At 43.6% G+C, this 15347-nt stretch overlaps 1 protein-coding gene across 2 annotated transcripts in view; it reads right to left on the reverse strand.

Moving 5' to 3' along the window:
* The window catches only part of ical1 (islet cell autoantigen 1-like), a 127258-nt gene that overhangs the window by 3274 nt on the left and 108637 nt on the right, over nt 1-15347 (reverse strand). For both annotated transcript variants that reach the window (XM_060827669.1, XM_060827670.1), the window contains exons 12-13: nt 1803-2063; nt 1039-1149 (exon numbers count right to left, since the gene is read on the reverse strand). In XM_060827669.1, the coding sequence (XP_060683652.1) occupies nt 1039-1149; nt 1803-2063 (372 nt within the window). The remainder of the gene's footprint in view (nt 1-1038; nt 1150-1802; nt 2064-15347) is intronic.

Below are 15347 nucleotides of genomic sequence, written 5' to 3' on the forward strand. Positions count from 1 at the left end.
GTAGCTGACATCAGAAGACCATTCATATTCTCTGGTTGTGATAGGAGGTCATTGAAACAAAACTGTTTCTCTCCACAGCTGCTGTGAGATCTGCTGGGTTTCCCTTGCATTTTAGTTTATTTCACACAGCAGACAATAGGTGCAGTAACTGAGGGGCTGATTTGGCAACTATGTTGTGCCAGCATTAACTAAGCTCATCACAATAGATGAAATCTAGTCACTTCCAAATGCCTGAAGTAGATTTACATAAAAGATAAGGTTGAAGACCAGTATAATTTATGCAGACTGCCTAATTTCAAGGTGACCAATGGAAGTTCTGGAGCGCCGCTATTTGCTTGTTGAGCTCAGGTACCAGCATCTCCTTTTTTGGCACGGTTCTGCCCTCATGTGCAAATGTCAGAAATAAATGGTGCATTTCGCCAGGAATTCTATTCTGGCACAATGGCATATTTTCATTTTAAATCTTCCACTTCACTTTCTTCCTCTCCTCACTCTGGGGCATTGATCATATTGGACTATAGTTCACAACTATTGCCTCTGAAGTGCTTAGGTTTGTTTCGTTGCAAAGGTATCTGGATTGGAAGTGCTGATGGTAATACTCGCAGGTGCTAAATCTAAACTTCTTCAATGGAACTGGTCAAGTCTGGGATCCTGATATGCCCTTCTGAACTTAAGCTCAGTGTAGCAATGAATATGATGTGGAGGTGCCAGTGTTGGACTGGGGTGGGCAAGGCCAGAAGTCACACAACACCAGGTTATAGTCCAACAGGTTTATTTGGAATTACAAGCTTTTGGGGCACTGCTCCATCAGGTGGTGTCATGTGACTTCTGATTTTGGTAACGAATAGATTTCCTGCCAGTGTTAAACATTTCATGTATTGACAGAACAATGGTCTATTTTGCCAATGAGGATAATTCCTTCTTTATTTCACTACAATCTATTTTGTTTGGAACGCTGTTCTTTGTGACACAATGATAATGATAACCCGGTCTGTGTTAGGAAATATGAAGCATTCTATTTCACCCGATGTCACGTACCTTTAGATGGAACACTTGGTAGAGTCTGGGGGTTAGTTTCTGGAACCTTCGTCTCCAGATGTTGTGGGGTTAGAAGTGGTGCTGGCTGTTGTTTGGGTGCATCTGTCCAACCTCAAACAATAACAAAGCAGTATTAGAATAACACACTTAGATGCTGAACTAAAGCACAGAGAGAGTTTGTGATACATGGGCTGTGAAAGGGATGTTCAGTCTTGCTTTCTATCTCTCTCTGACCTATCCAGACCTTAGTGAATATCCTTAGCCAGACATTTCAGGTAATCTTTTCTTCTTATTTGCCTGCTTTATTCAAATGGGCCAGAAGATATTCACATTAAAGACTGGGATTTTCCAGGCCAACAGAATTTACTGGACAGTGTCTGTAACCACAGTACTTCTGGAGGCATACGAACTCAAGAATCCCATTCTAGTGCACCATGCTTCCGATATAAGAATTGGGAGTTTTCTCTGGGAATTCTCTGGATTGCTGCCACACTGGGTATCAAAGGAATACTCCTGTCCACATTAGCACTGGGGCAATGGAGACCGTCACAGTCTCTTTAAAAGTGCTTCACTGTGAATGTCCTCAGCAGAACTAGAAATGATCAGGAAATGCAGGTTTGTTCGTGTCACACTGATGAACTGATTACAGCAGGATGCTTTCCTCGGGGTTTGGAATGAGTGGAAATTATGTTTTTGAGACTGCAGCCTCTATGGGACAGGAGTTGGAATTTGGAGAGCAGTGAGGATGAAGAAATGTAACTCACCAATGAAAGATCCTGTTGGGTCATGGCTGAGATCGAAAAGCTCAGATGGCAGGAAACCGGTTGGTGTGTCTGTTGGTTTGGGTTTGACCATCCCACTCTCAGGCTCCGAACCGAGCTCAGAGCTTCCAAACGTACTCTGCCATTTGTGGCTGAAGTTACTGGGCGTACTGGATTGAGGGCTTAAAAGGTCATTCAAAAAGGTCAATTCGTGTTTCTCCAGACTGTCACTTTCTAACAGGTCGGGCAGGAAGTCCTTTGGCACTGAAACACAAAAGGAGATTAGTGGTGACGACAAGCTGAAGGGTCTGAGCACTCATAGGGCATACACACAGTGAGAACTTACCAAAATCAATGAGTGTTGAATGACAACAGCCAGCATACAGAAGCTGAGGTGGTTGTGTTATAGAAACCATATTCAATAACTGCTACAGTCAGGTGGAAAGCCTCTATTTGTAAAGGGAAATAAGTAACCAAAACTTATATCTAGTAAAGAGGAAGAAGGAGGCTTACATAAGGTTGAGGAAACAGGGTTCAGACAGAGCAGTGGAGGGATACAGGATAGCCAGAAGGGACCTGAAGAAAGGGATTAGGAGAGCTAAGAGAGGGCATGAAAAATCCTTGGCGGATAGGATCAAGAATAACCCCAAGGCATTTTATGCGTATGTGAGAAACATGAGAATGACGAGAACGAGGGTAGGTCCGATCAAGGACAGTAGTGGGAGACTGTGTATTGAGTCGGAAGAGATAGGAGAGTTCTTGAACAAGTACTTTTCTTCAGTATTTACGAACGAGAGGGACCGTATTGTTGAAGAAGAGAGTGTGAAACGGACTGGTAAGCTAGAAGAGATACTTGTTAGGAAGGAAGATGTGTTGGACATTTTGAACAACTTGAGGATAGACAAGTCCCCCGGGCCTGACGGGATATATCCTAGGATTATGTGGGAAGCAAGAGAGGAAATTGCAGTACCGTTGGCAATGATCTTTTCGTCTTCACTGTCAACGGGGTGGTACCAGGGGACTGGAGAGTAGCAAATGTTGTGCCCCTGTTCAAAAAAGGGAATAGGGATAACCCCAGGAATTACAGGCCAGTTAGTCTTACTTTTGTGGTAGGCAAAGTAATGGAAAGGGTACTGAGGGATAGGATTTATGAGTATCTGGAAAGACACTCCTTGATTAGGGACAGCCAGCACGGATTTGTGAAGGGTAGGTCTTGCCTTACAAGTCTTATTGAATTCTTTGAGGAGGTGACTAAGCATGTGGATGAGGGTAGAGCAGTGGATGTAGTGTACATGGATTTTAGTAAGGCATTTGATAAGGTTCCCCATGGTAGGCTTATGCAGAAAGTCAGGAGGCATGGGATAGAGGGAAATTTGGCCAACTGGATTGAAAACTGGCTAACCGGTCGAAGTCAGAGAGTGGTGGTAGATGGTAAATATTCAGCCTGGAGCCCAGTTACAAGTGGAGTTCCGCAGGGATCAGTTCTGGGTCCTCTGCTGTTTGTAATTTTTATTAATGACTTGGATGAGGAAGTCGAAGGGTGGGTCAGTAAATTTGCAGATGATACGAAGATTGGTGGAGTTGTGGACAGTGAGGGGGGCTGTTGTCGTCTGTAAAGGGACTTAGATATGATGCAGAGCTGGGCTGAGGAGTGGCAGATGGAGTTCAACCCTGCCAAGTGTGAGGTTGTCCATTTTGGAAGGACAAATAAGAATGCGGAATACAGGGTTAACGGTAGGGTTCTTAGTAAGGTGGAGGAACAGAGGGATCTTGGGGTCTATGTACATAGATCTTTGAAAGTTGCCACTCAGGTGGATAGAGCTTGTAAGAAGGCCTATGGTGTATTAGCGTTCATTAGCAGAGGGACTGAATTCAAGAGTCGTGAGGTGATGTTGCAGCTGTACAGGACCTTGTTAAGGCCACATTTGGAGTACTGTGTGCAGTTCTAGGTGCCTCATTTTAGGAAAGATGTGGAAGCTTTGGAGAGGGTGCAGAGGAGATTTACCAGGATGCTGCCTGGAATGGAGAATAGGTCGTATGAGGATAGGTTGAGAGTGCTAGGCCTTTTCTCATTGGAACGGCGAAGGATGAGGGGTGACTTGATAGAGGTTTATAAGATGATCAGGGGAATAGATAGAGTAGACAGTCAGAAACTTTTTCCGCGGGTACAACAGAGTATTACAAGGGGACATAAATTTAAGGTGAAGGGTGGAAGGTATGGGGGAGATGTCAGGGGTGGGTTCTTTACCCAGAGAGTGGTGGGGGCATGGAATGCGCTGCCCGTGGCAGTGGTAGAGTCAGAATCATTGATGACCTTTAAGCGGCAATTGGATAGGTACATGGATGGGTGCTTAATCTAGGATAGATGTTCGGCACAACATTGTGGGCCGAAGGGCCTGTTCTGTGCTGTATAGTTCTATGTTCTAAAACAAACTGGGCCAGTCCAAGGCTAATTAATCAAAACATGGTGTGTATGTAACTAAACCACTGTGTCTCTCAAAGCTATGAAGAGGTTTTTAAGTTATTTATTTAATAATTAATTTACACTTAAATGGCACCTCAAGATGGTTCAAGTTCACCAACTCATCCCACCTGGATTTCCCGTGCCGATTTCTGTAATTTTTCCCCAGTACCTTCTAAGATTTCCTGTTGACTCTAATTCGGGCCTGTTGTGCGGTGCCCACTTCATTTGCTACACTGGTGCTGGTTGTACCTTCCACACCTAAACTCCAGGAATTCATCCTGGAACATCTCCACCTTTCTCTCCTACTATTATACTACTCTTCAAAACCTTCGCAACAAAGCTTCTCGACCCCTAACATTAAAAGTAAAACAACTTTGCCTCACGGTCAAACATTTTGGATGGTTATGTTCCCAAGAAACTCCATCACACCAAAGTTTTCTTGCAGTAGAGGCAAAAGTAGCCCAAAAGTTTTTTTTTTGGCATTCATCCATAAGATGTGAGCACCCGCCTCATTCCTGATGAAGGGCTTTTGGCCTAAACGTGTATTTTCCTGCTTCACGGATGCTGCCTGACCTGCTGTGCTTTTCCAGCACCACATTCTTGACTCTAAAGCATCTGCAGTCCTCACTTTCAACCAGTGTCATTTATTGTCAGTCTCAGTTGCTCCTGAAAATATGCTGCCTCTTTGAACTGGGACAGTTCATATAAAACTAGAGAGAGTTCCAGAATTTTGATTCTGTAATGATAAATGTGTGATTCTCTCAAGAACAGGATTGCATATGGCATGCAGGGATGATGTGCCCATGTTTCTGCTATTTTTGTTTCTCTAGGTGCCAACGATCACAAATTTGGAAGGTGCTGCCAAAGGAGCCTTGGTAAGGTGCCACAGTACATCTTAAATGTGAACACATTCACAGACAGGGTACACTAATAATGGAGATTGTCAATGTTTAAGATGATGGAAGGAGTACCAGTCACCTAAGCTGTTTTGACCTTGGAGCAAAACTGATACACGTAGCACAAAAGGGAATTGGCTTCAGTCAGAGTCTTGAGGCATGATAGAGCCAAGGGAGTAGAGGAAGAGGCTTGAATTATTGTCACGCACTAGATGCAACGCACGGAACAGAAGATGGAAGGACAGGGGAAATGGTAATGGGGTGATGAATAAAGAGAAGCTGCTGAGGGAAGGCCAACACAAATTATAATTGACCTAGTTCAGTTTGTTAAAGTCATTCATAAATCAATAAAGAGAATGTCTGGATCAGCTGTGGACCTCCAGTAGCTATTTGATAACAGTTATTTGGTAATCAACATACAGGATTACTAACAAAAAAAAGTGCACAGGACCGGAGCTAGTCACTAATTGGTTGGGGTAAGTGGATGAATATAGAGGTGAATGATTTCCCAAGAATCTGTTTTAGGCACTGTTTTATAGGTTCCACCTATTTATTAATGAAGGATTTGAATGAAGGAAGATGGGGTGTACATCCAGGATGTCTGACGATCTTTCGATGAGGAGCTCAGTTTGTTGTACTCAATCGTCAAAGTCAGAAGGTGCATTCCATGCTTTGGGTAAAGGCACTAAGCTAACACTCACTCCTGTGTAGTATTGAGCAAAGTGACTGTTCAAGACTAATCCCAGGGCCCTGGTTAACATTTATCTGTCAAACAGCACAAAACAAATTATTTGGTAATTATCACCTTATTATCTATGTCAGAATTTGTGGTGTTCGAACCAGCTGCCATGTAACTCTCAAGATGGACGAGGGAGATCCAGTAGATGTAGTGTATCTGGACTTTCAGAAAGCTTTTGATAAAGTCCCACATAGGAGGTGCATGGTATTGGGGGCAAAATACTAACTTGGATTGAAAGTTGGTTGGCTGATAGGAAACAAAGAGTAGTGATAAACGGCTCCATTTCAGAATGGCAGGCAGTAACCAGTGGGGTACCGCAGGGATCTGTACTGGGACCACAGCTTTTTACAATATATGTTAATGATACAGAACATGGTATTGGTAATATCATTAGCAAATTTGCTGATGATACTCAGCTGGGTGGCAGGGTGAAATGTGAGGAGGATGTTAGGAGATTACAGGGTGACCTGGACAGGTTAGGTTAGTGGTCAGATGCATGGCAGATGCAGTTTAATGTGGATAATGTATGGTTAGCCACTTTGGTGGCAAGGACAGGAAGGCAGATTACTACCTCAATGGAATCAATTTAGGTGAAGGGGCAATACAGAGAGATCTGGGGTGTTCTTGTACACCAGTCAACGAAGGTAAGCATGCAGGTACAGCAGGTAGTGAAGAAGGCTAATAGTATGCTGGCCTTCATAACAAGAGGGATTGAGTATAGAAGCAAAGAGATTCTTCTGCAGCTGTACAGGGCCCTGGTGAGTCCACACGTGGAGTACTGTGTGCAGTTCTGGTCTCCAAATTTGAGGAAAGACATTCTGGCTATTGAGGGAGTGCAGCGTAGGTTCACGAGGTCAATTCCTGAAATGGTGAGATTACCTTACACTGAAAGACTGGAGCGACTGGGCTTGTATACCCTTGAGTTTAGAAGACTGAGAGGGGATCTGATTGAGACATATCAGATTATTATGTTTCCGCTGATGGGTGAGTACCGAACCAAAGACACAGCTTAAAAAATACGGGGTAGACCATTTAGGACAGAGATGAGGAGAAACTTCTTCACCCAGAGAGTGGTGGCTGTGTGGAATGCTCTGCCCCAGAGGGCAGTGGAGGCCCAGTCTCTGGATTCATTTAAGAAAGAGTTGGATAGAGCTCTCAAAGATAGTGGAATCAAGGGTTATGGAGATAAGGCAGGAACAGGATACTGATTAAGGATGATCAGCCATGATCATATTGAATGGTGGTGCAGGCTCGAAGGGCAGAATGGCCTACTCCTGCACCTATTGTCAATTGTCTAAATTACAATAGTTCCCACACTGCCGTAATTAGTGGGAAGGTGTCCACTTCAAGTCATTAGCATAGGGAATAGGAACAGTTATAGGCTATTCAGCTCCACTAGCCTGACTCACCACTCTGTAGAACATAGAACAATACAGCACAGAACAGGCCCTTCGGCCCATGATGTTGAGCCGAACATCTATCCTAGCTTAAGCACCTATCCATGTACCTATCCAATTGCCGCTTAAAGGTCACCAATGATTCTGACTCTGCCACTCCCACAGGCAGCGCATTCCATGCCCCCACCACTCTCTGAGTAAAGAACTTACCCCTGACATCCCCCCTATACCTTCCACCGTTCACCTTAAATTTATGTCCCCTTGTAACACTCTGTTGTACCCGGGGAAAAAGTCTCTGACTGTCTACTCTTATCTATTCCCCTGATCATCTTATAAACCTCTATCAAGTCACCCCTCATCCTTCGCCGTTCCAATGAGAAAAGGCCTAGCACTCTCAACCTATCCTCATACGACCTATTCTCCATTCCAGGCAACATCCTGGTAAATCTCCTCTGCACCCTCTCCAAAGCTTCCACATCTTTCCTAAAATGAGGCACCTAGAACTGCACACAGTACTCCAAATGTGGCCTTAACAAGGTCCTGTACAGCTGCAACATCACCTCACGACTCTTGAATTCAATCCCTCTGCTAATGAACGCTAATACACCATAGGCCTTCTTACAAGCTCTATCCACCTGAGTGGCAACTTTCAAAGATCTATGTACATAGACCCCAAGATCCCTCTGTTCCTCCACCTTACTAAGAACCCTACCGTTAACCCTGTATTCCGCATTATTTGTCCTTCCAAAATGGACAACCTCACACTTGACAGGGTTGAACTCCATCTGCTACTCCTCAGCCCAGCTCTGCATCATATCTAAGTCCCTTTGCAGCCAACAACAGCCCTCCTCACTGTCCACAACTCCACCAATCTTCATATCGTCTGCAAATTTACTGACACACCCTTCGACTCCCTCTTCCAAGTCATTAATAAAAATTACAAACAGCAGAGGACCCAGAACTGATCCCTGCAGAACTCCATTTGTAACTGGGCTCCAGGCTGAAAATTTACCATTTACCACCACTCTCTGACTTCGACCGGTTAGCCAGTTTTCAATCCAGTTGGCCAAATTTCCCACTATCCCATGCCTCCTGACTTTCCTCATAAGCCTACCATGGGGAACCTTATCAAACGCCTTACTAAAATCCATGTACACTACATCCACTGCTCTACCCTCATCCACATGCTTAGTCACCTCCTCAAAGAATTCAATAAGACTTGTAAGGCAAGACCTACCCCTCACAAATCCGTGCTGGCTGTCCCTAATCAAGCAGTGTCTTTCTAGATACTCATAAATCCTATCCCTCAATACCCTTTCCATTACTTTGCCTACCACAGAATAAGACTAACTGGCCTGTAATTCCCGCGGTTATCCCTATTCCCTTTTTTGAACAGGGGCACAACATTTGCCACTCTCCAGTCCCCTGGTACCACCCCCATTGACAGTGTAGACGAAAAGATCATTGACAACAGTTCTGCAATTTCCTCTCTTGCGTCCCATATAATCCTAGGATATATCCCGTCAGGCCCGGGGGACTTGTCTATCCTCAAAATGCCCAACACATCTTCCTTCCTAACAAGTATCTCCTCTAGCTTACCAGTCCGTTTCATACTCTCCTCTTCAACAATACGATCCCTCGCATTTGTAAATACTGAAGAAAAGTACTCATTCAAGACCTCTCCTATCTCTTCCAACTCAATACACAGTCTCCCACTAATGTCTTTGATTGGACCTACCCTCGTTCTCGTCATTCTCATGTTTCTCACATACACATAAAGATCATTGCCAACGGTAATGTACAATCAGGACTGATCTCATATTGGCCTCAAATCTTATTTCACATGAGCTTTCAATAGATTCAACACTCTGATGTTTCACAAATCAATCTACTCCTTTTTCAATACTTCCCGTTGAATTAGCCTCCACAACTCTTTGAGGTAAAGAATTTCAGACATTCACTCGCCTCCAGGCAAAGTATTTCCTTTATTTCTCAATTTTAAATGAATATTCCCTTACTCTGGAATTATTTTTTTAGTGCCTCACTCCCTGCAGGTGGAACAAGACTTCCCTATTTTTAAACTCTGACCCCCTTGGAAAAGAAAAAGACAAAAATTTCATTTATCTTCTTAATTATTTGCTGCACCTGATTATTAATGTTTGGTGTGTTCATGCAGGTGAACTTACAGATCCCCTGTCCAGTTAAATAATTATCTGCCTTTTGACTCTTTCTGCAGAAGTACATGACCTCACTCTTTCCTACCTTAAGCTCTATCAGTTAGAGTTTTGACCACTCTCAACCTTCTTATGTTCTCATCACACCATGCCCTCTCAACTACTGTTGAATTATCAACAAAATTGGATACATTACCAGAAATTGATGGAAAATCCCAACAGGGTCTGGTTGTATCTGTGGAGAGAAACCAGGGTTAACATTTCTGGTCCAGTGACCCTTCTTCAGAAGAGTTCTGAAAAGGAGTCACCAGAGTGAAACATTAAGTCTGAATTCTGTCCACAGATGCTGCCAGACCTGCTGAGATTTCCCAGCAATATCTGTGTACGTTTCAGATTCCTTTTGGTCTTTTTTGGATACATTGCACTCTGCCCCCTCCTTCAAGTCAATTACATAAACAGTAAATAATTGAGGTCCTAGGACTGATCCTTTTGGCTCTTCACCGGAATATCCATTAATCCTGACTCAACCTACAGAGAGAACTAACCATTTGGAGACAGAACTGGCTTGAAGGTAGAGGACGGAGGGTTATGGTGAAGGTTTGTTTTCAGACTGGAGGCCTGTGACCAGTGAAGTGCCACAAGGATCGATGCTGGGTCCACTACTTTTCATCATTTATATAAATGATTTGAATGTGAACATGGGAGGTCTAGTTGGTATGTTTGCAGGTGACACCAAAATTGGAGGTGTCGTGGACAGCAGGATCTCGATCACATGGGCCAATGGGTGGCAGATGGAGTTTAATTTAGATAAATGCGAGGTGCTACATTTTGGGAAAGCAAATCTTAGCAAAACTTATACACTTAATGGTAAGGTCCTAGGAAGTGTTGCTAAACAAAGAGCTTGGAATGCAGGTTCATAGCTCCTTCAAAGTAGAGTCGCAAGTAGATGGGATAGTGAAGGCGGCGTTTGGTATGCTTTCCTTTGTTGGTCAGAGTATTGAGTACAGGAGTTGGGAGGTCATGTTGCGGCTGTACAGGACATTGGTTAGGCCACTGTTGGAATACTGCATGCAGTTCTGGTCTCCTTGTTGTGAAACTTGAAAAGGTTCAGAAAAGATTTACAAGGATGTTGCCAGGGTTGGAGGATTTGAGTTATAGGGACAGGCTGAATAGGCTGGGGCTTTTCCCTGGAGCATCAGGGACTGAGGGATGACCTTAAAGAGGTTTATAAATCATGAAGGGTATGGATAAGATAAATTGACAAAGTCTTTTCCATAACTAGAGAGCATAGGTTTAGGGTGAGAGGGGAAAGATATAAAAGACACCTAAGGAAGGTTTTCATGCAGAGGGTGGTGTGTGTGGAATGAGCTGCCAGAGGAAGTGGTGGAGGCTAATACAATTGCAATATTTAAGAGGCATTTGGATGGGTATATGAATAGGAAGGGTTTGGAAGGAAACGGGCTGGGTACTGGCAGGTGGGAGTAGATTAGGTTAGAATATTTGGACGAGTTGGACCAAAGAGTCTGTTTCCATGCTGTATATCTCTATGACTCTATAACCAATTCTCGATCCATGCTAAAACATTGCCCTCAATACTGTGAGCTCTATCTTGAACCTATCTTCCATGCGTACTTTATCAAACACCTTCTAAAAATCCAAACACATTTCATCTACCAGTTCCTGAAAGAACTTTAGCAAATTTGACAAATATTGACAATCCCTTTCACCAAACCATGTTAATTTTGTTCGATTACCTCAACTTGGCCTACTATTTCTTCCTTAGTAATGGACGCCAGCTTTTTCCCCATGACAGCTGTTTGGTTAACTGGCCTATAGTTTCCTGCCTTTCTGTCTCTATCCCTTCTTGAACAGGAGTACCACGCAGGGGGAAAAATCACTAATCTGCTGGAATATCTCTGGAATCTAGTGAGTTCTGGAATAGACTGACTAATACCTACACACCACCTCTGCAGGCACTTCCTGTAAAACCATTGGGTGCAGGCCATCAGGTCCTGGTGACTTGTCAAACACGTTATTCTTGAGATACAGGTTGTTACAAGACCTTTACTCCCATTAGCACCTTCCCTATGTTAGCTTTGAGATGTTTATAATGTCCTCAACTATGAAGACTGCAAAATATTGGTTTCAATTATCTGCAAATGGGAAATAATTGGCATCTTCCAAGCTCCTACAAGCACATTGGTGGCTCTCTTTGTATACACCTGGGGAAGCTGTTGCTGTTTGCTTTGGTATTTTCTGCCAATTTGCTTCCAATTTTCTCCCATTTTGTTTTTAGTCACCTGCTGCTGGTTCCTAAAGCATTCCCAATCCTGGGGTCTACCACTAGTTTTTTGCCACTTTGCATGGCTTAGCTTTTGCCTGGATACTCTCCTGGACCTCCTTTGTTAACCATGCGTGGTTCATCCTTCTCAGCAAGTTATCCTTTTTGACTGGAATAAGCTTTTTGTTGAGCATAACCAAACATTGGCTGAATTATTTGCCACTTTTGTTCCACTGACTTTCCCACTTTGGACAACTCTTCTTCATATCTCTGTGTTTACCCTTATTTAAATCGAGGGCAATGGTTTGAGACCTGAATTACTCTCCCTCAAACAACTTAAAATTTGACCACTTTGGGATCACTACATCACTAGTCCCCAGAAGATCCTTAACTACAAGATCTCTTTTTACACATTACTAAATCTAAACTAGCCTGTTTCTGGGTAAGATGGACAACCTGAGAAGCAATTCATGATGCAATCCACAAAATCATCTTCCATGACTTGTCTAGTCAACATGCAGATTAAATTTACCTATTATAGTGCTTTTCTTATTTGCCTCCACTATTTCCTAATTTATATTTTGTCCTACAGTGTTGTAAGTGTTCAGGGGCCTATAGACCATTTCCGCACGTGACTTGTTTCCCTTACGATTCTTATTTCTACCCACACTAATTCCACACCACAATTTATCATATCAATATCACCACTGCACTGATAAAATCTTCATTAACAAAGCTACCCCACCTCCTGTTCTTCACAAATGTTGTATCTCTTATATCTCGAGTTGATCATCCTACACTACATCTCTGTAATATTCACTTCTGTTTGTGTTGTCACCTCATGTTTTGTTATAGATGCAGCGTACATTCAGGTAAAGAGCCTTAAGCATGAATCTTTCACAATTATTGCTTATTCTGGTTCTGATTTCTGCTGTATTCTTCTGCATATTTTTTCTACCCCATCCTTTCACACTTTAATCCTGATTTTGATGGTCTGTTCATTACCCCGCATCTCTGTTCCCTCTTGATTTTTAAAACTTCCTTTCAATTGAATTGAATTACTTGGAGGGGAGAGTCAGTGAGGTAAATGAGTGTGTTCCAGAGGGACTAGCTTTGATGGGAGAAAGTGTTTTGTGGCTCAATCTTAAACTGCTACAGAGAGAATAATTTTACCAGTGAACTCTGGAAGCTATTAGTTTTACTTATAATTGTCTTTCTTTTTGATTTAATTGAGCAGTGCAACTGTAGGAAAATTCACAAAGTGATTATTCCGACTGGAGAACACCACGATGGTTAGTTACATGACAATAATCAGAGCGAGTGACTAATTGCTTTCCAAAGTTCATTGGTGGAATCATTCTTTGTAGAGCAGTTTAAGCTGATCTACTAACCCTTTCTCACAATAAGCAGGGATAAAGCAGTCGAGCGCGTTTAGCATTGCACACACCCAGAGAGCAGTACTGATTTACATAAATTGGGGATCGATAATCTGTACAGTCCCGGTATTACAAGATTTTTACGATGCCAGACAGAAATACGCCCATCCTGCTGAGATAGGTTTAAGGGCAGGACCAGGAGTAAACTTGCAGAATAGGAAGTCTGGTTGGCCAGCAGCAAGAGCTAACCAATGAACGGCAATGAAGTGCCCACTTTGGAGCAGAGTGGGCACATCATTGGGATTTTTTTTAAGATTCCCTACAGTGTGGAAACAGGCCCTTCGGCCCAACAAGTCCACACCGACCCTCCGAAGAGTATCCCACCTAAACCCATTCCCCATCCCTCTACCTTTATGCCTGACTAATCCCTGAACACTATGGGCAATTTAGCATGGCCAATTCACCTGACCTGCACATCTTTGGACTGTGGGAGGAAACCGAAGCACACAGGGAGAATGTGCAAACTCCACACTCTAGCCTGAGGCTAGGACTGAACCCGGGTGCCTGGCGCTGTGAGGCAGCAGTGCTAACCACTGAGCCACCGTGTCGCCCCAAGTGGAGTTTCCTGGAGTTTACAGGCTCTTTGCCATTGCTGACTCCCAGCACATGGCTGGAGGAGGTTTCCAAGCACACACTGGGTGGGAGCAGCTATGCTTCCTCTTCCCCAACCCTAAAAATGTAACAACACCCTTCCATTCAGAGACTAAAATGGCAAGGTTCCATTTGTTATTAGATTAGATTACTTACAGTGTGGAAACAGGCCCTTCGGCCCAACAAGTCCACACCGACCCGCCGAAGCACAACCCACCCATACCCCTATATTTACCCCTTACCTAACTCTACGGGCAATTTTGCATGGCCAATTCACCTGACCAAATCAAAGTCTTTGAGTGAGTGACAGTCCACTGCTGTGGAGTCAGGCACACTATTTATTTTGTGCAGGATACTTTACTCCAATTTAAATCCAACAAAAGCCTTCGAAACGAGTTGAGACCTGGTACTAACTGTTCTGAAGAATTCCTCTGGCCTGAGTTGCTTTGCCAGTGAATAGTGGAAGCAGTTCTGTCAGTTCCAGCATTGGCCCATTCTGACCTCGCCACTGGGCCAGCTATCAGAATTAGGACTTAATAAGGAAATATGGATATAAGACAATAAATCTGGGGCACCTCCTGACAGTGTGTTAACAGCAAGCACTTTTTATCTATTGTCTCCCTGGCAGGAAACATGAAGAAAGAGCTGAAAGTATAAAGATCGGGACAAAGATCTGTCTGGATACAGCTCAGCAGAGAATGAGATAAGGAGCAGAGGCGGATCGAAGCAGAGAGCACAGGAGGAAGGGAGGTAGAAACTTTCTTTGTTAGGTCCAATAGCCTTGAGTTATTCAGGGAGGCAGAATAGGCTGAGGCTATTTTTCCTAGAGCGCTGGAGGTTGAGGGGTGACCTTATAGAGGTTTATAAAATTGAGAGGGGCATGGATAGGATGAATAGCTCAAGGTCTTTTCCCTGGGGTGGCAGAGTCCAAAATGAGAGGTTATAGATTTAAGATGAGAGGGGAAATATTTAAAAAAGACCGGAGGGGTAACCTTTTCACGCAGAGGGTGGTGTGTGTATGGACTTAGCTACCAGAGGAAGTGGTGGAGGCTGGTACAACTACAACATTTAAAAGGCATCTGGATGGGTATATGAATAGGAAGGGTTTAGAAGGATATGGTCCAAATGCTGGCAAATGGGTCTAAGTTAAGTTGGGATATCTGGTCAACGCAGACAAGGTGGACCTTAGGGTCTGTTCTGGGCCCTGTGACTCTACTGCTCGGCAGTAACTGGGGATAAAAAGGATTGCTTCCTGGCTTGTGTGACTCAGCCATTCGCTGCAGACATTCAACCATCAAGGAAAGAGTGTATTTCTTGTGGGGAGCAAATTATTCAGTCCATCCAATTCTGCTCACTCCTGCACACAGAATCAGAAGGAATACAAGGAGTAGGCCAGTCTGCCACTCAAGATCGCTCAATCATTCAATACTATCATGGCTGACCTTAGGTTTCAACTTACTGCCCCCATCAGCCTTGATTCCCCAAGAGACCAAAACACTTTCTATCCCCAAGTTAAATATATTGAGTAGTGGAGAGTTCACACCTTTGTGTGGCAGAGAGTGCAGGACTT

Source organism: Hemiscyllium ocellatum, chromosome 7 (assembly GCF_020745735.1).
Source record: "Hemiscyllium ocellatum isolate sHemOce1 chromosome 7, sHemOce1.pat.X.cur, whole genome shotgun sequence".
Lineage (NCBI taxonomy): Eukaryota > Metazoa > Chordata > Chondrichthyes > Orectolobiformes > Hemiscylliidae > Hemiscyllium > Hemiscyllium ocellatum.